The sequence below is a fragment of the Lindgomyces ingoldianus genome (genome assembly GCF_010093535.1).
Source record: "Lindgomyces ingoldianus strain ATCC 200398 unplaced genomic scaffold BDR25scaffold_26, whole genome shotgun sequence".
Classification (NCBI taxonomy): domain Eukaryota; kingdom Fungi; phylum Ascomycota; class Dothideomycetes; order Pleosporales; family Lindgomycetaceae; genus Lindgomyces; species Lindgomyces ingoldianus.
In genome coordinates, this window is record NW_022985187.1 from 913,332 (window position 1) to 938,474 (window position 25,143).

At 50.7% G+C, this 25,143-nt stretch overlaps 6 protein-coding genes across 6 annotated transcripts; 2 read left to right on the forward strand and 4 right to left on the reverse strand.

Moving 5' to 3' along the window:
• Positions 1-1,011: 1,011 nt before the first annotated feature.
• On the reverse strand, positions 1,012-6,655 carry BDR25DRAFT_59125 (uncharacterized protein). The gene is made up of 4 exons (XM_033698789.1): positions 5,680-6,655; positions 5,091-5,574; positions 3,134-5,036; positions 1,012-3,084 (listed from the first exon to the last, which is right to left on the reverse strand). Exons 1-4 carry the CDS (start codon positions 6,539-6,541, stop codon positions 1,213-1,215), a joined length of 5,121 nt encoding a protein of 1,706 aa, XP_033545107.1. The 5' UTR covers positions 6,542-6,655; the 3' UTR covers positions 1,012-1,212.
• A 3,110-nt stretch (positions 6,656-9,765) lies between these two features.
• Positions 9,766-10,941, reverse strand: BDR25DRAFT_344539 (uncharacterized protein). The gene is made up of 3 exons (XM_033693949.1): positions 10,594-10,941; positions 10,292-10,545; positions 9,766-10,221 (listed from the first exon to the last, which is right to left on the reverse strand). The coding sequence occupies exons 1-3, from the start codon at positions 10,746-10,748 to the stop codon at positions 10,058-10,060; spliced, it is 573 nt and encodes a 190-aa protein (XP_033545108.1). The 5' UTR covers positions 10,749-10,941; the 3' UTR covers positions 9,766-10,057.
• A 322-nt stretch (positions 10,942-11,263) lies between these two features.
• Positions 11,264-15,583, forward strand: BDR25DRAFT_373962 (P-loop containing nucleoside triphosphate hydrolase protein; the record flags this gene model as incomplete). Its single annotated transcript, XM_033697301.1, has 3 exons — positions 11,264-11,511; positions 11,779-12,109; positions 12,206-15,583. 3 exons carry the CDS (start codon positions 11,264-11,266, stop codon positions 15,383-15,385), a joined length of 3,759 nt encoding a protein of 1,252 aa, XP_033545109.1. The 3' UTR covers positions 15,386-15,583.
• BDR25DRAFT_305244 (Rhodanese-like protein) lies at positions 15,425-16,192 on the reverse strand. The gene is made up of 2 exons (XM_033690368.1): positions 15,856-16,192; positions 15,425-15,722 (listed from the first exon to the last, which is right to left on the reverse strand). The coding sequence occupies exons 1-2, from the start codon at positions 16,112-16,114 to the stop codon at positions 15,523-15,525; spliced, it is 459 nt and encodes a 152-aa protein (XP_033545110.1). The 5' UTR covers positions 16,115-16,192; the 3' UTR covers positions 15,425-15,522.
• A 171-nt stretch (positions 16,193-16,363) lies between these two features.
• BDR25DRAFT_305245 (endoplasmic oxidoreductin) lies at positions 16,364-18,862 on the forward strand. Its single transcript, XM_033690369.1, has 4 exons — positions 16,364-16,650; positions 16,740-16,864; positions 16,922-18,516; positions 18,584-18,862. The coding sequence occupies exons 2-4, from the start codon at positions 16,748-16,750 to the stop codon at positions 18,690-18,692; spliced, it is 1,821 nt and encodes a 606-aa protein (XP_033545111.1). The 5' UTR covers positions 16,364-16,650; positions 16,740-16,747; the 3' UTR covers positions 18,693-18,862.
• An 8-nt stretch (positions 18,863-18,870) lies between these two features.
• BDR25DRAFT_305246 (FMN-linked oxidoreductase) lies at positions 18,871-20,520 on the reverse strand. Its single transcript, XM_033690370.1, has 2 exons — positions 20,325-20,520; positions 18,871-20,250 (listed from the first exon to the last, which is right to left on the reverse strand). Exons 1-2 carry the CDS (start codon positions 20,461-20,463, stop codon positions 19,100-19,102), a joined length of 1,290 nt encoding a protein of 429 aa, XP_033545112.1. The 5' UTR covers positions 20,464-20,520; the 3' UTR covers positions 18,871-19,099.
• Positions 20,521-25,143: the final 4,623 nt, after the last annotated feature.

Below are 25,143 nucleotides of genomic sequence, written 5' to 3' on the forward strand. Positions count from 1 at the left end.
TAAATCCAAGGGGGGCGGTCAATGACGGTCAAAGCATGACAAGTCCGATCCGAGGCTGAGCAGCGAAGAAGAAGGATGCCCAAGATCCCGAGATCGCTTCTGTCGCGGGATGGTGCAGTCCTCGTTTCGCAAGTGTCGAAGACGCAGTTTCAAGATAATGTTCGAGGACGGGGATTGGCTGGACTATCGTGCGGTATTAACAATTATCAAAAGATATGCGAAAGGATTGGACAAGCGCGATAACGACTGCGTTTTAAAAGATGATGACAGGCGAGGCGGAAGAAGCAATTGGGGAGAGATGAAGTGGCTGGAGCGCAATGGCAGGTCACGGCTCATGAGGTTGGTGCTTTTTCGGACAGTTTGGCGAGGCGAGGCGAGGGTGTGCGGTTGTTGTGCCCTTGCATAAGGCTGCAAGCAGGGGTAGGAAAGCTTAGCCCACTACCCACTGGCCCAGTTCCAGACCGGCGGGAAGGTACATCGAGTGACGCGGCAGCAACAGCAATTCACTCCAAATGTATTCCATCACACAACAAATGCAAGCCCTATCGCCTAATGGCACAGCTAGGAATGCTAGAATTTTGCTTGTGCTGTGGTCTAACAAAAGAAGCGGCCCACAATACGTCGACGATTCCTTCACTGTTCCTGTTTCACGGCACTTAAATCGCCCGAAGATCTCAACTTGACATCCATCATTCTCCTATCTGATTCCTCAACTTGTTCACCGCTATGGCAGAACAACACCAACGAAACGCGCGTCGACGTTTTGCCCATAAAACACCTCAGCAACCAACTCCCCTCACCATCGTTCTAAACATACAAGTTGGCCAGGCCCGACTTGGAGGGATACCCCTCTGCCTTGGCTCAATGCACGAAAGAAAGCAGAGTAAGATGAAATGGCTATGAAAACAAGTGTAGTGTTTGTGGTATCGTGTCCATGAAAACTCCGACATATCCAGCCCAATGACCCAGCGTGCCGTCCCATCCAGAAACAGACCACGGTTAACCGCCGGTTCCGTACCTCATGTGCAACTGACCGATCTCCGACCACTGGTTTGCTCGTCATGCTCGGTGGTATAAAATTGCCGGCCTGTTCATCAGCCCAAGTATCACGATAAAAGCAGACTCATATACGTGCTGTGCCTGCCTATATGCAAGGCGGTAAGACTTTAAAAAAAAAGTACATGGAATAGACAGGAACAAGAAAGGAAAAGTCTAATGTAACAGATTCCGGAGCGACGGGCTGGCACTGGCTCCTGTGCTAACCCGTGTGTCTGGAGGCAGTGGACCAGCAACATCCCTCATCATCGTATCTCTTGGCGTGGACGGCCTATTATAGGGAGGACCAGGGGCTGGACTACCGTGTTGTAGAGGGTACGCCATCTGCGGTGGTCCGGTGAATGGACTCTCTGTTGACCGGGAGGAAGAAGGTCCGTGCGGATGTGTCGGGGAGTAAGGCATGCGTGGTGAGTGCATGCCGTTGACAATCATGGCAGAGTTGTTAAGATGTAGGGGTGGAGGTGGACCACTAGTAGGCGGTGGAAATGGACCACGAAGGGGAGCTGGCGGCATCTGTGGATGGACCTGGGGTGCCGAATACGGAGGATAACCGTTTGGTTGATGCACAGGATTGTACGATGAGTGAAACGGCGGAGGGTGTCCGATAGGAGGGCCTGGAGGTGGGTGACTGATGCCGTTGTGCAGAGGTGGTCCAGGGGGTGGAGGCCCGGCACTATGCCACGTGGATAATGGGGTTGGCTGGTGTTGCAGCGGCGGTATATTTGGACCAGGACCAGGTGCAGGCATCCAGGGGCCTCCCAAAGACGGTGGGACATAGGCCTGGACAGGAGGTGATCGAAGCGGGAGCTGTTGTGGTTCTGGGTGTACTGATGGCGACTTCTCACGCTCTGGAGGCTCTTCCGGTGCGTTGAGTTTCTTCCAGTGACATTTTTGGCATAGGTATGATGTCGAGCGAACCACTGAAACATCCGTATCCACATGTAACCCTGGAGGCGGCTCTGGAGAGCCCATGGACGGAGCATCAGTCATCTTATGATCTATGGTCCCGTTAAGAGGTTGTGAGCCTTCAGGATGTGGCGTTTGTTCTGCCGAGGAGACACCTCCCTTGTCGACACCATTTGTGGTGGCAAGGCCGTCTACGCACCGAGAGATACCTTGCGAGCTGGTTGTAGAGTCGTCGACCTTCCACCATCGCGGACTGGCATCAATCTTACATCGGGCGCATTGTCGCTCAGGCTTAGCAGCAGCTGATTCGGCTGATTCCTCTTCTTTGATAACGAGTCCTGCGTTTGAATGTCGCCCTCGGGCTGATGTTGGAGTTTGATTTACAACAGTTGACGTTCGGCGGCTGTTTTGCGATGTCACTGGTTGCGGAACAGTCCGGGTTGACTGGTCAACAAGATTGGCCTTGCGAGCGGTGCCAGTAAGTGTAAGGTCGGCTTGCTTAAACTCCCTTGCGAACAACTGCAAGGCAATCATTTCCGTCCCTTCTACCTCCTCGTTCATCGGATGAATAATTGTCTTTGTGGAATGCTCTTTACACCAGATCGCAGCCGTCATTGTCCCAGTCTCTCCGTTGATGGTGACAGTAGGTACCGCATCTCGCCTTGTGGCTTTTACTGGGGTAATATCGAATCCGAAGGTGTAGCCAGCACTATGCGCACAGCCAACATGGAAATTAGCGTGGCATTGGTGGCATGAGACACAAGCACCCTTGTTGGTCTTGCAAATCTTGCACACGGGATCGTATCGAAGAGTGGGTGCCCCGATGCCTTCTACCATGTCAAGCCTACTAGCACTGCTGAACTTCGTTTCTGGAATCCAAACCGCGCAATATACATGAACCCAGTTATTGTCAGCTGTCCTTTTGAGAGGTTCACGTGGTAATACCGGCCGGCCCTTCTCTTGTTGCCTATGCCGATACTCTTCTCTTGCTTTATCCACAAGCTCCTTCTCCAGCCTCTCCTTCTCCCTCTCTCGATCAGTCTTTTTCTTGTGTGAGACCTTCGGTGGTTCATAGAGGTCCTGTTCTGTGACTTTGTGCGGACAGAGTACGCATTCGTACGTCTGAAATAGTTAGTATTACAATCAACGCTGGAGAAAGGTCATCACTCACATATGACACGCTCTCTTTCTTATCGTTTTTGCAGGTGTCACAGAACCATTTTTGGTGCCGAACCTCATCAATACCGTAGCATGCTTTGTGTACTGTCATTCGGCAGGCAGCGCATTCCAAGCGTGTGCCTTCTGCTGAATGACAAACCGTACAGGCGAGAGTCCTAAGCCTAGGTTGAGCTGGGATCGGCGGAGGTGTGGGCGCTTTCGGTGGTGGCGCGACTTTCTCCTTCTCCTTCTTTTTCGATACAGGCTCTGCGACAGGCGTCGACGTTCCGCTATCTGCTCCAGGCGCGGATGCGGTCGCTGCGGCAGTTTTCTGTTTTTTCTTTGGCGGCTCAAGAACTTGTTGCGCGATAGCTGGCGGCGTCTCTACGTATTCCGGGGTACCATTCATCGAGCCAACTTCGGCGGTGGCAGCATAGACTTCCCTCAGGAGTTCTTCGTCGATTCTCCGCTTCCATGCTTTCCCTCCACCTTGTGCCACCTTTTTAGCTATTTCATCAGTGTTTTCCCATTTAACAGCATATTTGCGCCAGAGGTTTGCGCAACGTTGGCAGAGCGCGACCATGAATCCCGTTTTGTCTTTAGACCTCCCATCGGGGGGTATTGTTTGTCCAGGGACAACACCAGGCGCACGGCGCCATTGTCGCGAGGCCCGGGTGGAGCAAAACTTGCATTGAAAGCTACGCTTGCGTTGGATCGCCTTGTCATTGTCGAACGCAGAATCATCGTGATCGTCAGCAACATCGTCAACAAGTCGCGTTTGAGTTTGAGCGTCGGCCTCGGCGGCTTTTTTATTCCGGCCCTTTCGGTTGCTGTATGAGCCCCATATCTCTTTTCCTTTCGACGTTTTCTTCCACATGTAATAGTAGCGAACGGCGTCGGAGTGCGTTATGGTTTTGACATGTAGACGAACGCTTCGGATCTCTGAGCCGTACTTGGCAACGCCCTCGTTCCACTTCTTCTCTTCTTCTTTAGTCAGCTCAGGCTCCTTGAGGTCCTTGCGTCTGTCGAGCTTCTTGACTTGTTTCAACGCTGCCTCTGGATCGTAGTTGTGCTTTGTAAAGAGTGCTAAACATTTGTCTAGAAAATTGGTCGACCAGGGCTCCACTCCGACGTCACGTGCCAACATCTTCGCACGTTTCATATAAGCCTCCACTTGCCCTTCGGTGACAGTGGGAGCATCATCTTCGCCTCGTGTCGAGTGTACACCAAGTGGAGGCATCTTAAATATAAGCTCCGCCGTACATTTCGAGTCTTTATTCGCATAGTCGTCGCCTCGTCGAACGTATCCAGGTGGCTCGTCCATGACCCATTTTGGACGTTTTGCCCTCTCCGCTTTGTCAGCTTCCAATGCGGCGACCGTTTCTTTGGAGAGCTTTGCATCCTTCTTGTGGCTTGCAGATTTGACGTATCGTCTCTTGATTTCCGCGGGCTTCACTAATTCAACGGGCCGCCCATGCCAGACATTCACGTTCGCTTGATGTCGCGGACCTAGTCGGGAACTGGCGCGGGGATAGATAGCTCGATCATCGTACTGCAGGGCGTCCTCTACCCTGCAATGAATGCCTAGATATCGCATTGGCCACATTTTTGCAAGTGCTATTTCGGCCTGGGTACCCGGATGAAGGTCCACTTGGGTCTCGGAGTTGTTGGGGCTGGGTGCGGTAGTGGCGCCACCAGCTTCGTCCTCCTCCTCGTCAAGTAATTCTTCTTCGTCGGCGTCATCGTTGCCGGCTCCTACCAGCGGGGTTCGGCGAGCTTCGAGCTTCTTCTCTTGGGCCCTACTACACGGACCGCATGCCCAAGCAAACCCACGTGAAGGTTTCTTCAGTAGAGGCGGGCGAACGCAGTTCATATGATACGTGTTGTGGCACACAGCGCACTCAACCGAGTCGTTTCTGTGAGAGAAAATTAGTACCAGTCTCTCGGGCTTGCATTGCCGTTGCACTTACGTTGCGCAATAGCCCACGCAGCGTTTACAGGACTTTACTGCGCTGGTCAATTCCTTAACACGGCTTGTTTCTAGACAGATATATTTCCATCGTTCATCAAGAGCCTTCTTTACCTTCTCAGGCACGTTGATGACCTGCGACGTGGGAATAACGTCGTACCAACGGTGAATGAATCGATCGAAAACTTGGTTGAACCAGAAACTGTCTTTCGTCTTGCGGTACTCATCAAGATCATCAATCTCGCTCCGGTGCTGAATGGTACAGCGTCCTCGCAAGGATGTGAGTGGGCAAATATCTGAATGCATGGTTGCGTATACAAGACGTGTATCGTTGTTGTACCGCTGCACATCTCGAGGGCGGTAGTACCAGTTCACCCTCATAGAGTCCACTCGGGCTTTTGGATCACCGTTGACATGAATGAATTCCATGATTCTGCACAGGTAGTACGGCTCTCCAGGTGGTTCGCATACCAGATAGACTTGGTCTAGACGCACAGTCAGCCACAGATAGGCACCCATGAAATCGTGAGCCGTGACTGGCGACGCGAAGCGACATTAAACTGTGAGGAAATTAAAGTGTGAACACATACCATTGACTGATATTGCCTGGCCATCGTCGGCCACCAGCCGTTCATCTTTGAGAAAAGAACCTGATTTCAAGAAAGTCATCATGTTTGACTCGCGGGTGCTGTTGGCGGCTATCATGGCACTGTTCGCCCGCCGGGTGGACGCCTGGCTTGGCGCCGTTGCATTCGCATGATTTCCATTGGTAGCATTACTGGCCGCATTTTTTCGTCGCTTTGGCTGCTGCCCAGAATTCCCGCTGGGGTTCGCGGAGAAAGATGAGGTGCCGGGAATATTCAAGTTTGCTGCGTTGTCTTTTGGGTTGGGGCCGATGTTGCCCCACGACGCATTGCCTTGTCCAGCTCCGGAGCCTTTCTTTCCTCCCACGCCGGGTGACTGTCTGCCCTCAGCAGCCACAAAACCACGCGACGGTGCTTCAGAGATATTTCCATTTGAGGGTGCCTGCGCCATCTCAAAGTCCATGTCGACATCTTCGGCGTAATTCGGCCGCGACGTGCCTGGGCGATTTCGCGATCGCGTCCCGTACGGCGCGGCGGCCGTCTCCTTGGGCTCCTTCGCCGAGGCGTGCGAAGAATTGGACGTCGTAGCCGTCATGGGCTGCGACTGCAGCGGTTGCTCTGCCGCAGACGGGGTGTTGGTGGCCGTCTGCGCGGGTTGACGGAGGTCCGAGGCCCCAGCTGCGGGAGTCGAGGTTCGAGTCGAGGGTGTCTTGCTGGAAGCTTTGGAGGGCTGCATATCCTCTGGAGCGGTTGAGGGCTTCGACGCACCGCTGTGCGCATGCTCTTCGCCGCGCGTGGGCTCTTGATTGGAGTGATTCACGGCGTTGAAGGACGAGGCCTCGCCTCCGCCATTCCGCATGTCAACCATGGTGATGAATCCCCGGAGAGGGAAGTTTCACCACGGTAGACGATTCGAAGAGACGGCGGGAAACCCTCAGAGGGCAGACGCGGGCCGTCGTCAAGGCAGGTTGTGAGGAAGGGCCCGTCCAAAACGAATATCAAGGCAGCATGGGAGGCCCAGACGGCGCATACACGCGAAATGGGAAGGGTGGGAACTCGAAAACCGCAGCAAATGATTTTCTGAGCGGTGGATTTGATGCAGGTGATGTTGGGTTACCAAGATAAACTGTGGAAGACGGTGAGAAGCGCAGGGCGCGTGGGGATTGAAGGAGAGTGTAAGTGGACAGATGAGAGAAGGGTTGGCGGGATACCACAAGATCTCCTGCTGGGGCTTGACGAGCAGAGGCACCGCCAAGACCAACGCCGAATGCGTGGGAGGAGGGAGCCGGCTGCTGATGACTAGTGGTGCAAGGGTCAATCAAATAATCCATATCGACGCTCACCTCCATCCGCCTGGCGCTGGCCTCGAGCTGGGCTGCACTGCATCATCATGCCCACCTGAGATGAAATGTTCCGGGAAGGCGAAGGGGGACGTTTTCCATGTTTGACTTTCTCCCTGATCTTGATGTTGAATTGAGGTCGAGCATTCTGATGTTGCCGCATCGCGTACCTCGTGTCAAGAAAAAGCCTCGAGCAACCCCCGGCCGAGAGACACGACAGCAAGTCCTGCTACCTGCGATATATTTGTGTGGATGTCTCCAGCTCCACCATTCCCTGCTGCCATACTACATCTTATCACCCAACGTGGAACACGATTAGAGTGATGCAAGACAGAAATTTACATCCTGTGAACACTCTCACTAACTCTAGCAAGAGGCTCAACTGATCAAATCCCCCTGCTAGTAATCCGCACTGGGTATGAATATGCTGTATTTGCACGTGAGGTGTGCAGTTGGAGGTGGGATGGAAGGAAGCATGGAAGGCAGGCCGGTTCCCGCATGTGGTCTTTGATCCCAATTTCATTAGGCATCATCAAATGGACCTCCCGCAGTTGTCCGGCTCGTGGCCTGGCATTGTTTCTCGGGAGTTGGGCTGGCCCGCGACGCAGCGAAGTGAACTCAACCCTTGGACTTCGGTGTTGTTCATCCTGATTGGAGTTAGGCTCAATTTAGCGCAGCCAGGGTCGACCACACAGTTCAACTCCAGACAAAGATGCACATCATCTGCATATTCAAGCCTCACGTTACACCTGCCTGACAAAACGGTGTGGTGCTCCGTTTCTAGGTGCTACACAGTACATGGCTTGAGCTAGCACAAATCACTACATGTCTGGCGTTGGGCCCCGCTGCTCACTCTTGTTGCATTCGCATCTACAACTACCTGGCCTCTCGGGAGCGGTCGCATCAGAGTCTCAAACGGCCCGTTCCCGGGGCTCTCCCTTGAAAGTTTCGATATCTAGCAGCGATCTCTTCTTGTTCCTTCTGCGGATGCTGAGCAATCCCACCCCCTTCGTGCGTGGTGGCGCAGACCAGACAGTCGAGATGAGTGCTATGTCGGCACAGCAGTCCGCAAAAGCGCTAGGAAAGCGATTCGCCTTGTCGCGGGCAGTCCTTTACCCCCGCAGAAAGAGGTGAGAAGTCGTTCGGCCTGTCTTCTTCATTCGCTGCGGTTGACTGGCCTGATCTGAGCCTTGTCTTATTGGCTATGTGTTTCGTACCCTGGCTCTATAACTAAGCCTTCTTTGGCCTCGCGCCTCGACTGTCTCGACTGCCCGTCATCCTTTGCAGTTTTCATCCGTGTTTCATTCCACGCTCATATGGCGGAATATTCTTTGTCTGCTGTGCCTGCCGCTATGTTGGACTTAGCCTGGATGGGATTTCCCATGCCGAGCCAATTCCGCGGGCGCGATTTTCGCCCTCGCCCTTCGGTTGCATTCTACTATCCACCAACACCCCAGCTGAGCGGTTGAAGCAAGCAGCCGGTAATGTCGGTAACGTGAGGCCTCACGCAAAGCAAATAGCTGGCTGCCAAGACCAACCACTCGGCTCTCGCCCAACAATCTCAGAAAGAAGTTGTTGGGGTAAATGTCTCCTTTAACGCCACAAGTCCAGCATTGTAATCCACTACGTATACAGTAAATCTGTAAAACACCGAATGCTCTCCATACTACTATTAGAGGCGCAATTCGATGACAGCACTTCAATTCGTCTGAGGGATTCAATGCATTCTTCCTTGTTCAATCCTTATTTCTGTCCAGCACCCAACTCTGGGATCTCCATCAACCGTGCTCCTCATCCTGCAACTCAAATTAAAAGGCACATCGCTGAGCACGTATTTCACTGCTACTGGAAAGTGGCATCATTATATAAATTCGAAGTCGGAGTGTTCAGTCTGCAGGTATGTCAGAAACTGTGGCTGGGCAGTAACAAGCCACAGACTTCCAATAAGCTGATGCGATAAACGTCATCTCAATCTGGTGGTTGCCTTTCCGGCCCGAAAATGTTGAAGGTATTACGGAGGGTCCGGTCGCAGGACTGAGCCGGAAAATACAAGGAAGACACTTTCCTTCCTATCAAAGACCCTTTCCATCTCATCTTTCCTCGCTAGCTATGCCGATTCTCTATTTCAAGGCATTGGCATCTTCTAAAATGACCACCGAGGTGAGTCAATAGCATGCTCAAAGGCGAACGAATTGGCAGCTGATTCTGCAATGCATTTCCCCTCTTCCACTCATCTCCGAACACACCACTCCCTCATGGATGCGACATTTATTGCGTAAAATTGTTTGTCGGTGAGTGAACAGTTACAGCCATCAGAACAGCATATTTCAAGGCTAGGGTCGGACAGAGTTGTCATACTGTGAAAAATACCTCACAAGTAATCATTTCTCTTTCCAACTGGACTTGAAGGGCTGACTATAATACATCCGAACAAGAAAGTCGCGACTAGATTAGGTAAATTCAAGAAAATCTTTCCAGGGGTTTTCTAGCACTCTTGTGTCTTTCTGATATCCTCATGATGCTGATGAGCTTGCACTCGCCGGTTCCACTGCAAGGACTCCCGGCCGTTGGGACAGAAGCCATGGAACACGTCATTGGAATATTCTCTAGTGAAAATCCAGGCGTCAAGCCCGAGCTTTAAAGGGAAGAAGCAAGCCATGTCCATGCTCGTAAAGAGGGTTTACTGTGGTTGCTGTATGAACCATGGTTCGTGAGGTCAACGTTGACGGCGATCTCTAGGGACTTATTGAATATTCACGGCCACATGGAAAATTTTCAGATGAGACCCATGTGGCACTGAAAGATTCGCAAATACACTAGCGAACTAGCAGCTACAACTACGCACACCAGCTTTCTCCAATATGATACCACAACAGAACATGAACAAAATCTGAAGGCGAACGAACCCACCAGCATTTCCTGTACCCCATAACAACCCCAGACCCGGGTAATCCAAATTATCATTAACCAAACGAGGCCGTATTCCCGCCATCTTGCAATCTTTGCCCAATTATCGCACTACATTAATTTGATAGAACGAGTATTTACAAAGCGAAGACAGCCATGAAGAGACCAGCAAGGCCGGCACCCGCGAGCTGGACGTTGTTGGAACTGGCCGCACCAGTAGAGCTAGAAGAGGCAGCCGCTCCGGATGCAGTGCTAGAACCAGTGGGTTTAGCGCCAGTGCCTGAGGCAACGTTAGAAGCACCTGTTTATAATGTCAGTTCAAATTCGACGATCAATTAAGCGCAGCACAATCAATTAATCTGTTAACGTACCAGCAGAACCAGACGCAGCAGCGCCAGTAGCGCTCGCCGCGTTGCTGGCCGCCGAGGGAGCGTTGGAACCAGCAGCTGGTGCAGCAAGAGTCTGGCTGCTGGGGAAGTAGCTAGCAATGCAGGCCTGGACGCACTGGCTGTACTTCTCAGTAGCAGCTGGAGTTCCATCGCCCTGGTCACACTTGGCAGCGCAATTGTTGGTCTCAATAACCTGGGATTCGTTGGGACGTGCATTGCCCAAGCATGCAGCTTGGCTAGTGGGTGTTAGAAAGGGTAGGTGGAGAGGGATTAAGATGCCTCACCAGGTAACGTCACTGGCCGGGCAGGCGAGCGCGCAGCTAACCTGAGGGGTGAGAGCAGCGCTAGCGGCAGTGGGGGGAGCGCTGGTAATTGTGGAAGCCTGGGGAATGGCGAAAGCGCCGGCGGCGAGGGCGACGATGATGGCGGAGTACTTCATTTTGAATATTTCGATCGTGTGATTGGAAATCTGTGGTACTCAGAGGACAATATAGACGGGGCGGGACGTGAATTCTGTATTATGGAGCAATGGGTAGTGAAGTTAGACTTTAGCGAGAGTCAGAATCGAATCGAACAAATACGATGTAAAAAGCGAGTGTCCTGAAGAGTGATGAAGGAAAAGAAGAAGTCTGGGGAGCGGAGAAGGGTTAGTTTATTTATTAGCTGCACATCAGGGGGGGGCGCCATCGAATAATCGGGTTCGCTAATCATGGCAATGGCCTAGCCCCTGATAGCCTAGCCTGTTTGGCCTAGGCCTGCCTGGCGTCATTTTCATGCACATCGGATGAACCTTGCCTCGCATTCGCGGAAAGAGCGCGGGCTGCACCTTCCCCGTCAATCTGCGTCCGACACGCTAAACACGGATCGGAGTCACGCGTCGAGCGATATACACAGCAATTTATTTCCGCGCCTAATCATCAACAACCAGTCGCCGTCTCACCACTGGTGAGAAGGATGGCGGACAGCGACGAATTTGGAGAATTCGACGATTCTGCGTTTCTCGACGCAGCGACCCAGTTTGAGAAAGAAAACACACTAGCATTCCATCCTTCACCACGGCCGTCCAAGCGACGGCGCATCGATCAACAAGATGAAAGGACTATGAAGTCCGTTCCGCCAAGAAAATATCTTCCAAACCGCCGTCCGGGACCTTTCATTGAGGAGGATGAGGAGGATGAGGCGGATGAGGATGAATCTGCAGAGTTTGCCACCCGCACTTCGGAGAGAATACAACCCAACCACCAGGGCAGGTGTCAAGCAGAAAATTCAACTCTTACTGACCCAGTCGCTTCACGTAAAACCCATCATGCGAAGAAGCTATGCGTTATTGCGAGCTCAGATGACTTTGAGGATCCCTTTGACCCAGGTCCCTCCGCCACAGGTTTCATATCGCGAAGAAGAAATCATAGGACCCAATCATCAACAGATCTTGACGCTGGAGTGCTCTCGACTGTTGCGACCTCACTTAGCTCAGATGGGAGAAAGAAACAACCTAAGTCCAAGGGAAAAGAGAATGACGAGGACGAGCAGGAAGACGAGTCACCCCAGAAGCGATGGGGTAACAAGAAGAAGGATCGAATCCATACCCCAACAACCATCGTTGATCTGACTGATATGTATGCTACGCAACCACTGAGGGAAAATTCACCACCGTGGAAACCGAGGGGCGCGATTTGGCAGAAGCCTTCGATGATCACTGGGGGGCACCGGTCCTCTGGACCCCAGAGTCCCAAACAGACAAGGCTTGATGCCATGAAGACAATGGCTTTGCCCGGACCACAGCCTATACTGTCAAGACTTGTGACTCAATCACCTGCATCCAGTCTAGAGTTAGACACGCAAGGTAAAGCGGCCGAACAGTCGCCGAGGCTTTTGACAGGAGATGGGACAACAGAGACCTACGACATAGCTCAAGAGCTTGCAGACCTTCCGTCTGACGCCTTCGCATCGTCTTCGTCCTCTCCTCAGAAACAAGACGAGGTCGTCCTCGTATCGGAAAGGCGTACCAGGCTAGCTGCACCACAGACTGGGTTACGTCAAACGACGCTATTCGGTCGAGACGGTGTTGATGAAGAAGTTCCGCCTTCACAGGCCAATAAGCGCTACAATTTCGTTACTACCCAAAAAGAGGAACCCCCAACTCATCACAAGTTGAACCACGAAGCAATGAAAACCTGGGTGTATCCCACCAATCTTGGAACGACGCGAGACTACCAATTTAACATCGTTGCTAGAGGGCTTTACCATAACCTTTTAGTTGCGTTGCCAACAGGATTAGGAAAGACATTCATTGCAGCAACTATCATGCTGAACTGGTACCGCTGGACGACAGAGGCACAGATCGTGTTTGTTGCGCCCACAAAGCCTCTTTGTACCCAGCAAGTCCAAGCCTGCTTCAACATCACCGGCATCCCGCGCTCCCAAACTACTCTGCTCACTGGGGGAGTTGCTCCGGGCTTAAGGGCTGAAGAATGGGCCAGCAAAAGAGTGTTCTTCATGACACCCCAAACGCTACTAAACGATCTCAAAGCTGGTTGTGCCGACCCCAAGAAGATCGTTCTCCTAGTGGTCGACGAGGCACACCGGGCTACTGGTTCATATGCTTACGTGGAGGTGGTCAGCTTGATGCGACGCTTTAATCCTAGCTTTCGAATACTTGCTCTGACTGCTACACCGGGTGCAGATGTGGAATCCGTGCAGAAGGTCATCGATGGTCTAGAAATCTCCAAAATCGAAATCCGTACGGAGAACTCTCTCGACATCCGTAACTTTGTTCATCAACGCAAAGTAGAGAAGCACACTTTTGTGAATAGTGAAGAGATGGAGATGTGCATGACGCTCTACTCCCAAGCCCTGCAACCTTTGACCAACAAGGTGGCCGGACTGAACGCGTTCTGGAGCCGCGACCCCCTTGATTTAACCCCATACGGATGCACACAGTCGCGTCAGAAATGGTTTGCTAGCGTTGGCAAGCATGCACCAATGCCTCAGAAAGCCATGGTGAACACCATCTTCCAGGTTCTAGGGAAGATATCGCAGGCCATGGAGTTACTGAAGTATCATGGCATTGGGCCCTTCTACACGAAGCTGAAAGATTTCAAGCAAGAGAATGAGGGGAGTAAATCTAAATATAAGAAAGAAGTAACCGACAGCGATTCCTTTAAGAAGCTTATGGTTAGACTGCAAAGCTGGGTGATTAGCGACAATTTTGTCGGCCATCCGAAGCTCGAATATCTCCAAGAGGCCATCCTTGATCATTTTGTTAACGCCGCGGAAGGCCGAAATCCAGATGGTGCTCCTCCATCGCAGACTCGCATTATGGTTTTCGCCCACTTCCGAGACAGTGCAGAGGAAATTGTGAAGATATTGAAGAGGCATCAACCGATGATCCGCCCTCGCGTTTTTGTTGGTCAAGCCATGGCCAAAAATTCAGATGGAATGAACCAAAAGGATCAGCTAGAGGTTATCGAAAAGTTTAAATCGGGGACATATAATACCCTTGTAGCCACATCTATTGGTGAAGAGGGTCTCGATATCGGTGAAGTCGATCTTATTATCTGTTATGATTCCAAAGCTTCACCAATCCGTATGTTACAACGCATGGGTCGAACAGGTCGAAAGCGCGAAGGCAAGATCATTTTGCTACAAATGAAAGGCAAAGAGGAAAACGATGCGATGAAAGCCAAGGATGCCTACGAAAAGATGCAAGAGTTAATTGCCGACGGCTCAAAATTCAACTTCCATGACGCGGTTTCGCGGCGGATTGTTCCTCGAGAGGTACAGCCTATAGTAGATAAATGTGTCGTTGAGATACCATTGGAGAATTCGCAAGCCGATTTTCTACCAGAACCTAAGAGGAGGAATGGAAGGCAACCGAAACGACCACCGAAGAAGTTCCACATGCCTGACGGTGTTATCACTAGCTTTGTCACGGCGGGTCGAATGGATCAAGAGGTCGCCCCCAAACCTCGTGGCAAGAAGAAGGCCACACCTGTGTATCCCAGTGAGGAGCTAGTGGTGTGCCCTCTCCTAGAGACGGTCCTACTTGATAACGGAGCTCTGAGGGATCTTGAACGTCGTTATCAGACAGTTTATGACGACGACAATAATGCCCCTATGATTGATGACCTAAACCTGGGTAAACATGTAGCACGGCAGCGCGTGGTATCGAGAACGGGAATATTTTCGCAGCCAGGGCGCGTGGCCCAGCGTTTTGCCAAAACCATGCAGCGGATGCACGAAATGGATGACGAGCGACTGGGTGAATTCAGAAGCAATGTTCATCGCTCCAACCTCGGATCAGCGCCGGAGAATAACATGGTTGTATCTGACCACTCTAACTCGGAACTGATGGAAGGACTAGATCCGGAGATATGGGAAGATGATGACCCAGCATCGCAGCCACAATCCAAACCCAGAACAAGGCCAGGTCCGAAACAGAAAGCAAAGACAACTCCCAAGACAGCAGCTCCTCGTAGTCGGCCGCCTAAAAAGGCCCCTGCTGCCACAAATTCACCAGTTCGGCAACCTACCGTCAAGGCAAAGACTAAGACACCTACCTACCGCCTCTCAGGTTTTGCAGATGAAGGGGAGGAATCTTCTCCTCCACCCACAGATCCCCAAATGCGTCTCGCCTCCCAAGCTGTCTCCCTAGGCTCAGACGACACTGTAGTCGATGATGCAATTGAAGATACCCAAGCCTATCTTCTAGACTCTGATCTCCGAAGCTTTATCGCATCTGACAACGAAGACATCCATGTGCCGAACTCGAGCCTTCCGAGTCTGGATTTTGGAGGCCTCGGGAAAGGGACGCAGGCTGTAGTTAACGAAGCAAAGCCGAAGAGACAGAAGAGGTTGGTGAAGATATTCACAAGCGACCCTACGGATGATGATGCGGTTGTTAGTAGTGATAGTGATGATAATATGTTGATCCAAAAGGAGGCAAGTGGGCGCGCTACGAAGAGGCCAGCTTTTGTAGTGGATTCTGTGACAGAGAGTGAGGGAGATGAGGAGGCCGTCAGGCTGCAGAAGAGGGCTCGGAGGCCAGTTGTTGACGATAGCGAAGACGAAGAGTGATGACATAAGTTGACAGCAATGCATGTTTTCTTGGTCCCTGGGGGATTGGATTGGACTTTACACATTGCAATATACCCATACAGCCACCGCTCAATGGAGCGTTGGCGAATTAAGACGATATCTTTGAGCTGATGCTTCTACGCCTTCTCAGGCTCGTCGAACTGCGTCCAATACTCTGGTTCATAGCCTTCCACGTTTTTGGTGTACTCTCCTCCTGCCTTGATCCATCCCTTGATGCCACCCGCAAGGGTCAAAGACTGCATTTCCGTTTCCCCATTCTCAGCCAGGTAGTCAGCAAACCAACCCGAGCAGCGCGGTCCTCTCCCATTCGATGAGCCTGCAAGGATTTAGCTGAGATGCAAGATGGACGATATGATTAACATGACACATTGACAGTCACGTTCCAAGGTTCACCACGCTACACCAGCCACCTGTCACATCATCCTCACCGCTCGAAGTCGGTAACGTACCACAATAGAAGGCTACCTGCTTGACGCCCGCTCTTTTACAGAGATCATAGAGAACAGCCCGGTTCATGTAGAAGCTATGAGCTGGGAGGTTTAGACTTCCTTTGATTGCACCACCTTCGTAATCTGTCCGCCGCACGTCGATGACAAGTAGTGAAGGGGATGCGAGTGATTCGAGGACGAGCTCGCGTGGTATGAGGAGCGCGGTTTGATGGGGGGCAGGGAAGGCGTCCCACCAGTTTTGTGGTTTAGTTTCTGCCATTGCATATGCTAGGATTCGGGACTGCAAGAATTCGGGAAAGAAATGAAGATAGATCCGTCTCCTTGCAGTGAATAAGTGAGGTGATTTTTAACAGCAAAAGCAAATGCATCAGCCCTATGCTTCATCCTGGCCCAGACCGGCGAGTCACGGCATGCCCGTGCGCCACAACCACCGCAGCAACCGCACCAATTTCGGTCGAGGTTTCACCGCCACAACTTACTTTGATGCCAGATTTCAACCAACACGATCGTCTGATGGAAGCGTGATTACAATTCCGAATTTAAACTCCGGCCGGCCCTGCTAATATATTCGACCCTCTGTCTTGCCCCTCACCTTCCGTCTCGGCATTTAGAATTGCCTTGCTTGTCTTTCATTTACTCAGTGGGCGCTTTAGATTAGTTTCTGGATAGGGTCGTCTGACGCCACACATACAACCTTTGTTACTGGAGCGTTTCAACACACAATCTGGCCTCTTTGACCCCAGGTCAATAGCCGGCTTCCGAGAAGCTTTATATAGGGCGAAGGCACGGTAGACTGTAAGTGGCAGGATTCCCCACACCCCAGGATCCTTTGGACACCGGACTGGACTTTGAAGACCTCGACTGACCAGGACCAACACCCATAGGTTTCGCAATGCGGTCAGCGGCGCAAGTGTTCTACCTAGCAGTTTTCTCGCTACTAGGGAGTTCACATGCTGCGAGCCACGCAGCACCCTCCAAGTCGAAGAACCCTCCCCCAAACGTCTGCGATGTAAGCAATGGATCCGCCTGCGCGGCCTCCGAACAGAGTCCTAAGTATACCGTACAGTTTGAGCCCGGAGCCATTGTCTCGGATGCGTGTGCCTCCTACAACACCCTCGAGCAGTTGAACGAAGCGATCCATCCCTACCTCCACTCGATCACACAGGACACAGACTTCTTTTCGCATTATCGTTTGAGCTTGTACAGCAAAAAATGCCCGTTCTGGAGTGATGAAAATGGTATGTGTGGGAATGTGGCTTGCGCGGTGAATACCCTGGACAATGAAGAAGATATCCCGCTGGTTTGGCGTGCGAAAGAGTTGGGGAAGCTTGAAGGCCCGACAGCACAGCATCCGGGGAAGAAACAACAACAGGAGAGGAGAGAAAAGCCGCTCCAAGGCGGCCTGGGTGAAAATGTGGGCGAGAGCTGTGTCGTGGAATACGATGACGAGTGCGACGACCGGGACTATTGTGTTCCCGACGACGAGGGTGCAACTGCGAAGGGGGACTACGTTTCTCTCGTCGACAACCCGGAGCGATTCACGGGCTATGCCGGCGTCGGTTCCCAGCAGGTCTGGGAAGCCATCTACCGTGAAAACTGCTTCAGCAAGCCCCCCAAGAACGGACAAAGCACCTCCCAATCCTCTCCCTTCGGCGGCTTCGAAAACCAGCAGCAGATGCATGCCGCCAACCAGCTGCGAAACGTCATGAAAGAGCAAGGTCTCCAGCAGAATGTCAAGTCAGCTATTGCACAAGGAACGGCCACGGCCCGTCTCGACCCCGTCGAATTCGATGACACATGTCTTGAGAAGCGTGTTTTTTATCGCGTGGTATCCGGTATGCATGCTTCTATCTCCACGCATCTGTGCTGGGAGTACTTGAACCAGACAACAGGACAATGGTCCCCAAATTTGGGCTGCTATGAAAACCGCCTCCACAAATTCCCCGATCGGATCTCCAATATTTACTTCAACTACGCACTCGTCATGCGCGCAGTCGGGAAGATAAAGCAACACGTACAAGACTACTCCTTCTGCTCTGAAGACCCCGCCCAAGACACCCGCACAAAAGCCATGGTCCTCCGTCTCGCCTCTGCCATTCCCTCCGGTCCCGAAATCTTCGACGAGACCATCATGTTCCAAGACCCGGACACCATCTCCCTCAAGGAAGACTTCCGCAACCGCTTCCGCAACGTCTCGCGCGTCATGGACTGTGTCGGCTGCGACAAATGCCGCCTCTGGGGCAAACTCCAAACAAACGGCTACGGCACCGCCCTCAAAGTCCTCTTCGAATTCGACGAGCATGATTCCAGCAAAGATCCACCCCTCCGTCGCACCGAGCTCGTGGCTTTGCTTAATACCATGGATCGTCTATCGCACTCGCTCTCTGCGATCAAGGAGTTTCGCAGTATGATCGATGAACGGGATGGTATTGCCAAGCCGGGAATTCCGACACTGCAATCTTCCGAAGAGGTCCTAAAAACGAAATCGATACTCGAGGATAAGGTAGATGAGAAATTTGATGATGATGGAATGCCGGACTTCCCGCGCAGATGGTATGCAGAAAATATGACGGTTATGGATGAATTTTGGGCAGAGTTGGAGTTGGTGACGAAGGCGTTTCTGTGGGTGTTGAAGAGTTGGGTGAGGATTCCTGGAAAGATGTAAGTTCTTTTTTATGGTGTTCCTCTTTCCAATGTAGACGCGAGGCTAACGATAGGTGTTTAATAGGATGAAGATCATCATAATTGAAGGAAGCAGATTGTGGGACTACTGGCTCGGCCTCCCTGTCAGACCCAGGAGCTGGGAGATTAGGTTCCCGGGTAGAGACGAGCTTTGAGAGTCATGTGATTATTATGCATTTGTGGCATCTGTATAAAAGACGGTACTTCTCTCTCGGCATAGCTTGGGAGTTTGAGTCAGATTTTGGCATTTTAATGGGGAGCATGGGATGGCGTTAACATTGACTTCAATTAGAACATACAAAGTGGGACATATAATAGTGTTATATGCATAACTTGTGTATGAAAACACGTATGTAAATTGCTACGTGAGTGGCCTTGGCCTCCGTAACCAATGTCATGAACCCCCTTCCCATGTGAGCCTTCCTGAAAGAAAATTCTATACATACTCATTCGCTTTTATAAATGCTACAAACGCCATCTTATTCAACCTATGCTATGCATAACCCCAGAGTCCCCCAAACCGGCAATATCAGTTCCCTCCCATATCCATAGTAGAAAGACATTACACAGAGAGCACCGCTGGTGCAACCATCTCTTGAGGAGGAATCGGGATTTCCATCGGCGCCTCAACGGCCTTGATCCGTTTTGTTTCCGGTTCTTCTTCGGGCTTTTGATTACTCTTCAGACTTTCAACTGGCGCATCGCTCTTCGTGTGCTCCCTCACTCGCGCTCGTTTCGTTGCTCTCGATTCCTGGGGTGGCAGTCCCAAACGCCGATCGACCGCCTTCGCCTTCTCCAAAACCCCCTCCGCATCCTCAAAACCTAGCGCTTTAATCACGTCCTGGTAGCACTTAGATTGATTCATCTCCACATAGCATTTATCTTTCCCCGGAATCATCTGGCCAAGAAGGTACTTTGTATTCCCCCACCGATTCTCGACTTGTAGAGCAAACCTTATGTACTCAGCGACGACGTTCTTCCACGCAGATTTCCATTCATGCGGGCCGCCTTCTGCGTCAGGGCGGAAGCAACTGGGATTTTTCTCAGCCTCGGTGGCGATCATGGCGCCGTCAACGTTGTATTCGCGGATGAGGTTGAGGGCTTCGGAGCGCGAGGTTATGTCGCCGTTCATCAGGCATGCAACGCCGGCTTCGCGACATATAGAGCCGACCAGTTTGAGTTGGTCGCGGATGGCGCGCTCGCGAGGTCGCATAGGAGTGGTTCTGCAGTGGATGGTTAGGCCGGTTATACCTGTTGCTACTAATTGTCTGACTAGGGCTTCCGTTTCTGAGGCGGTTTCTAGCAGCCGGATTTTGACGCTGATTCCTATCTCAAACTCTTTCCCCACTTCTTCGACTAATTTCTCCAAGATACTGCAGAGGAGGTCTGGTGTCTTCAACAGCGCTGCGCCCATTCCTCCAGCGGTCGAAAAAGGCTTTGGACATCCTGCATTCACATCGATACCTGCGACATCCGGTGCGACTATCCTCGCGGCTTGGACTGCAAGATCGGGATTTGCGGTGCCGACTTGGTATATCAGCCTTCCTCGCTCGAGCTCGGGATGTATTCGGTAGATCACGCTTTCACGATTAGAAGGATCAAGCGTTGGATTCTTTATCTTGGATGTAGGCAGACGAGAAAATTCAATTGTGTTCGTATGTGGATTCAGGCGGCGCCTTGTGCCTATTATCGCTCGGTCAACCGTTTCCGGACCTATAGAACTAGCAGTTTAGCAATCTACTCAACTCCTACGCACACGCGCACACAAAAAGCCAGAACAGACATACCCCATACCAGATCGGCGCCATATTTCAATGCAAGTAATCGTGAAGGAAGTTCCCCGGACCGCACCATCGGCGCAAGTACAACTTTACCGCGGTAATCGACGCCATTTTTAGGGATGGGGACGTGTTTGGGGGACGCCATGGCTGCTCGGGCTATGAAGGTGAGTGTTCGGAGCATTCCATGTCTGGGTGAGAGAGAATTGGGTGGGGGGAAGGTGGGACTCAAAAGTTCAAGGATGGGTTAGTCATTCCCTAGGTTTGGTTACCGCCCACGTGATGAGGCTCACTCGGCAACATCGCGCACTTGCTCTGACTAAAAGATCCACAAATTGAGCTCTATCCAACCCTTCTAGGCCTTCCCATTACGTGGTACATGCTGGTACGCTCGATGCAAACCATGCGCACAACAATCATCAGTATAGCTTAGAGATCAAGCCCGCGAAATGTCAAGCCACCCCTCCATCTCCTATCCACTCCAATACCGCAGATTCTCCTTGTTTCCAGTAGTCCATCCCATATTTCCTGTAGCCATTAGGTTTGAATTTAGCCCCCGGGTCCCCCAGCTTTTTCAGAACACAAATGTATTCAGTGCAACAGCAGAGACCAAGCTAGGAAGGTGTATTTGATCCCGAACGATTCTATCCGCAATCTTGACCAAAAAAATGCAATAAAGATTGGAACGTTGAATGCGGGCCATCAGAAGCCTGTTCTAGACGAGGTGTGCGAGTTTTGCTTATGTTTTTCAGAAAGCTATGTGTCCGTCTTCTACCGTCATCAGGGTGACGTGAATGAGAGGTGGGAATTCAAGGCAATGAGAGTACTAGGTGCTCCTAAGTGAGTGATCGTAGTTGTAGGGTTTTATATCGAAGTTGAGTTCCACGCCAATATGAGGTTCTTTAAGAGCCAGGAAACCTGTGCTGATCATCGGGGTCCAAATATCAGCTTTCAGACACCTAGGGCAATGTTTAAAGGCGTTGTCTAAAAATAGAGTAGCCTCATTCCTTTGAAATACCCTACGAAGAATGCCCGTGGAAGTCCATAGGAAGGTTAAACACGAGTATTGATGAAAGTATACGAAAGCCGTCGGCATTATCACCCTCTTTGGGGAGACGTTGGTATTGGAGACTACTCGCAGAATAATATCTAAGGACAACTATCTACTCAACATGGGAGGTGAATTTTAACGCATAGTCGTTAGTCCATTTTACAGGTATAGTTGTCATGCACCCTGTCCTAAGTAGGCATTCATGCAAGCGTCGTCTACCTCTATTGCTATAGAACTGTAGCGCTGCGGCTGACAACTTTATTTGAACCCAAGCTTCTCAACGTCCTTGGGGGACTTCCACACAATTGAGAGGAACGTAATTAGATCGTTCTAGTCAGCTTGTTGTTCTTCGTCTTGGATTATTGACCTCTCTAGACGACTGAACCCGCTAAGCCAACCAAACCCAGCTCCAAAGCTACGAGCTCAAGCATGCCTCTGCTAGGGTACAAGTGAGAATTCCCGAAGTATCGACCTCCAGCCTCCCTAGATACTGCGGCGGCAACGACGCAGCGACGAAGTTCAACTTTATTAGTAACCCGCCAGATCTCGTCGTTCCGATATCGCTCTTAAATTCATCATACTTTCAATACTCATCATGGCGAACATCGTCTTTTGGGAGTCCCGAGGTGAGGCTCGCTTTGAACAATCACGTAGGCGCGATTATACGAGGCAAGCGCTGTCTAGACCTTCCCGACGAGCGCATTGGAAGATCTCGTCAAGAATTTCATTCCGGAGCTAGGCAATAGGAGTTGTGCTGGGAGCTCGGAATGGTAATCACTGAAGACATCTTGAGCAGAGCGAATTTCGATTGAGTAGTAGCTTGTGCGAACGGTTGTTGATGAGGGGTATGCACAGAAGGCGATGATGACGATGATTTTGGGTTCTCAATCTATGTTCGAAGAATGAACCGTGATTTAAAGGGATATCCCCCGAATGATTCAACTTCCACATGGCCTTGGTTGACGATATTTCGCGACATAATTATTATATAAATCAAAGCAAATATTGATATGCACATGCACATCTGCCAAATACTAGTGTATAAAGTGCTAGTTTCTTCTCTCAAGTCCTTAATCCTCAAACAAGGCTTGCCTTACGCTAAGGTTATTTCTGTGGTAAGTTCATTCTTTATTTCATCTCTTAGTCACCTCCTACATTGGTCCATGTTTTGAATTCATTTCCACTGTCGAAAATCCCCTCCGTTTACTCAAAAAAAATTTTTTTTTTTTTAGTCGGCCTCACTGTCTCACACCTTTTCTATCATTTGGGCCCAGACCATCATGTTATTAACCTAAGTAAAGACATTGGAGCTTGATGATTGCGACGATTAAGATCCTTCATCTTGGGTAGAATTCTCAACCGAATCCCAATCCTCCCTCTTGAGAAGTCAAAGTCAACCTTCAAGACTAGCATAACCGATTTCTTCCCCATTCCATATCCGCTCAGTTCGATTTTGTCCACTGTGCTGGCCAGATCAACGAATTGTCCGTTAACTGAACAACATTCTACAGAAGGTCGTACAATGGCCCCTAAACCTAGGCTACTCCCCATTATTCACCCTTGACGGGCTCGGGGTTCCGGAGTTTGGAACTGCGGAGCATAAGGAGACGTTGTGCCAATCCAGATCTCAACACTGGGTTAGCTTGAGACACGTAAATTGCGGACTGAAAAAGGACTGAAAAATATCCCTATCGTAATCAAGTAAGAAGCAAGGATCAACAGCTTTCAGGTCTTTCTTCATATCTAAGCTCTCCAGATGAGAGGCTGAGGGCTGGCTGATAAAGCTATATCTAGTGAAGTGTGTCGCTCCCGAAATAGAGAACAGGAAAGAAGCGAAATCGGAAGTAGTAACTAGAAGCAGTCCCACATCCGTCGCAAGTCCCACTAATTCAACATCAAGCAGAAAATCATCAATCTTCGATTGACAGACTTCTCGGATCTGCAAAATATTGATCTTGCCTAGAATTCCTTGCAGTACTGCCTGAAGTGTATAGGACAGAAGTGCGTGCAGACCAAGTATCTTAGTATTTTGATCCAGGGTTTGGTCGGAGAGAGATTGAGCTTGGCCCAGGCTCTTAGCAAGGCATCTCAGCCTAGAAATACGCCCTCATTCCCGTAACGGTATAGCTGCCTTCGGGCCCAATAGAGTCCACTAGTCTTTAAGATCTTCTTTTGAATTGCTGAATTGACTTTATTCCTTAGGATATAGCTGTTAAAATGATTAAGTTCTATCCTGAGCATTTCGAGAGGTGCGTTGTAAGAAAGTCGACGAGATCAAACTTATCGGCTTCATGTCGGGTCGAATCCTCACGGATCAATGTCTCACGATCTGCCAAGGACTTCATTTGGACGTCTCTGTCCTCATTCAGATCCAGCAGTTCGATTGCCCTGACAGGCGTATGGAAACCTCGAAGCATGGTGTTTAATAGAACGTAGTACTATTCCTACTGTTACTGATAGTAGCAATCTCTTGGCAGTTGGAACGAAAGTGAATTGCCTTCTGTTACTGTACCGTTAATGAGGTTATAGTTACTGCAGTAACTGCCTATACTAATTGGCTTCTTGGCGTTTTGGTAACGCGTTCGCGGAGGACGTTTTCGCGCATAGTAGTACAAGGGCTGCTGTGGAACAGGAGGCACGCCTGGCAATGAGCTGCAGCAGTACATTGATACTGCTCAATCTGATCTCCTCGTTGCAGCCGAAGGCGATATAGTCTATGGAGATCCACTCACTTGGTGGCATTAAATTAGGCGTAAGCACTACCCAACGCTGTACAAGATAGCTCATGACTTCCTATCTATCCCTGCTACAAACTCTGAGTGCGAGACCCTCTGGAGCCTCCAGAAACGTTAGTTACTGCAGTAACTGCACTAAACAGTAGCTTCACGATTAATTGACTTGGCAGTAACTATTACTGCCTGTAAGCTGTTTTAATTCACTCTCTCCGTAAGAACGAATCTCTATTGCTGATAGTAACGCCTCAAAAGCACTACTAACAGTAACAGTTACGTTCTATTAAACACCATGCCTCGAAGTCAGCTCGTCCGAAATTGCTCGCACCCTCCTATGGCCTAGTTAGAATATATCGGCATCAAAAAGCCTCTTACAAGGGTGTTTGAGGCTCGCAATCACAGAACCGTCGAGGAACGGACGGGGTTTACAGTCGAAGTACATTGTCTCGAGTCGGGCAGCGAGGTGTTGCCATGGTTCGGCAGATCTTTGCAGTGTTAAATTTGCATTGGATTTCGGATACCGAATACTTTCCTCTGTAGCGCTTTCACGAAGGGCTTCTTGGAACACTCGTTGAAGCGTCAATGACAGAGTCGTAGGTTGAGCGGTGGAGCACCGGTGTCTTTATTTGCTAGATGATTTCGTCTAGTACTCATTCGGAATGTGGGCGATTAGATGCCACGGGGCAGGGTCTCATACGGCAAGGAGCGAGGCTACAGCCTCTTTGGGTAGAACTGCCATCGCCGTGAGAGGGTGTTGTAGGTAGGAAGAAGCGGTTTGCGGTGGCAAGGTGAATGCCGGAATGACGAGGAAGTCAAGGGGTGTTTGACCCACCGGATACGTAGGTGTGCTGCAATGATTTAAAGGTCTCGGTTAGGATTTTGTCACTTTAAACAAGTATCCTGTGGGGATGAGCAAGGTAAATTTCCGTGGCTTTGCTAAAATCTAATGTTAAGGCAAACCTCATAACCGAAGTAGCGACCGCCAGCCTCCATCGTCCGTTGGAGACCTGTCTTTTCTAATACTCAGACTAGAGCTATCTAATTC

Bases quoted from the DNA above. Each gene is read 5' to 3' on its own strand.
- BDR25DRAFT_59125 (XM_033698789.1), bottom strand. From the start codon at position 6,541: ATGGTTGACATGCGGAATGGCGGAGGCGAGGCCTCGTCCTTCAACGCC. The intron at 5,575-5,679 runs GTATGTGTTCAC...CTGTGCGTCTAG, and splicing joins CCAGGCAATATCAGTCAATG to ACCAAGTCTATCTGGTATGC. The intron at 3,085-3,133 runs GTGAGTGATGAC...TAACTATTTCAG, and splicing joins AGAAAGAGAGCGTGTCATAT to ACGTACGAATGCGTACTCTG.
- BDR25DRAFT_344539 (XM_033693949.1), bottom strand. From the start codon at position 10,748: ATGAAGTACTCCGCCATCATCGTCGCCCTCGCCGCCGGCGCTTTCGCC. The intron at 10,546-10,593 runs GTGAGGCATCTT...AACACCCACTAG, and splicing joins CCGGCCAGTGACGTTACCTG to CCAAGCTGCATGCTTGGGCA. The intron at 10,222-10,291 runs GTACGTTAACAG...CATTATAAACAG, and splicing joins TGCTGCGTCTGGTTCTGCTG to GTGCTTCTAACGTTGCCTCA.
- BDR25DRAFT_305244 (XM_033690368.1), bottom strand. From the start codon at position 16,114: ATGGCAGAAACTAAACCACAAAACTGGTGGGACGCCTTCCCTGCCCCC. The intron at 15,723-15,855 runs GTACGTTACCGA...AAATCCTTGCAG, and splicing joins GCAGGTAGCCTTCTATTGTG to GCTCATCGAATGGGAGAGGA.
- BDR25DRAFT_305245 (XM_033690369.1), top strand. From the start codon at position 16,748: ATGCGGTCAGCGGCGCAAGTGTTCTACCTAGCAGTTTTCTCGCTACTA. The intron at 16,865-16,921 runs GTAAGCAATGGA...TATACCGTACAG, and splicing joins CTCCCCCAAACGTCTGCGAT to TTTGAGCCCGGAGCCATTGT. The intron at 18,517-18,583 runs GTAAGTTCTTTT...GGTGTTTAATAG, and splicing joins GTGAGGATTCCTGGAAAGAT to GATGAAGATCATCATAATTG.
- BDR25DRAFT_305246 (XM_033690370.1), bottom strand. From the start codon at position 20,463: ATGGCGTCCCCCAAACACGTCCCCATCCCTAAAAATGGCGTCGATTAC. The intron at 20,251-20,324 runs GTATGTCTGTTC...CTAGTTCTATAG, and splicing joins TGGCGCCGATCTGGTATGGG to GTCCGGAAACGGTTGACCGA.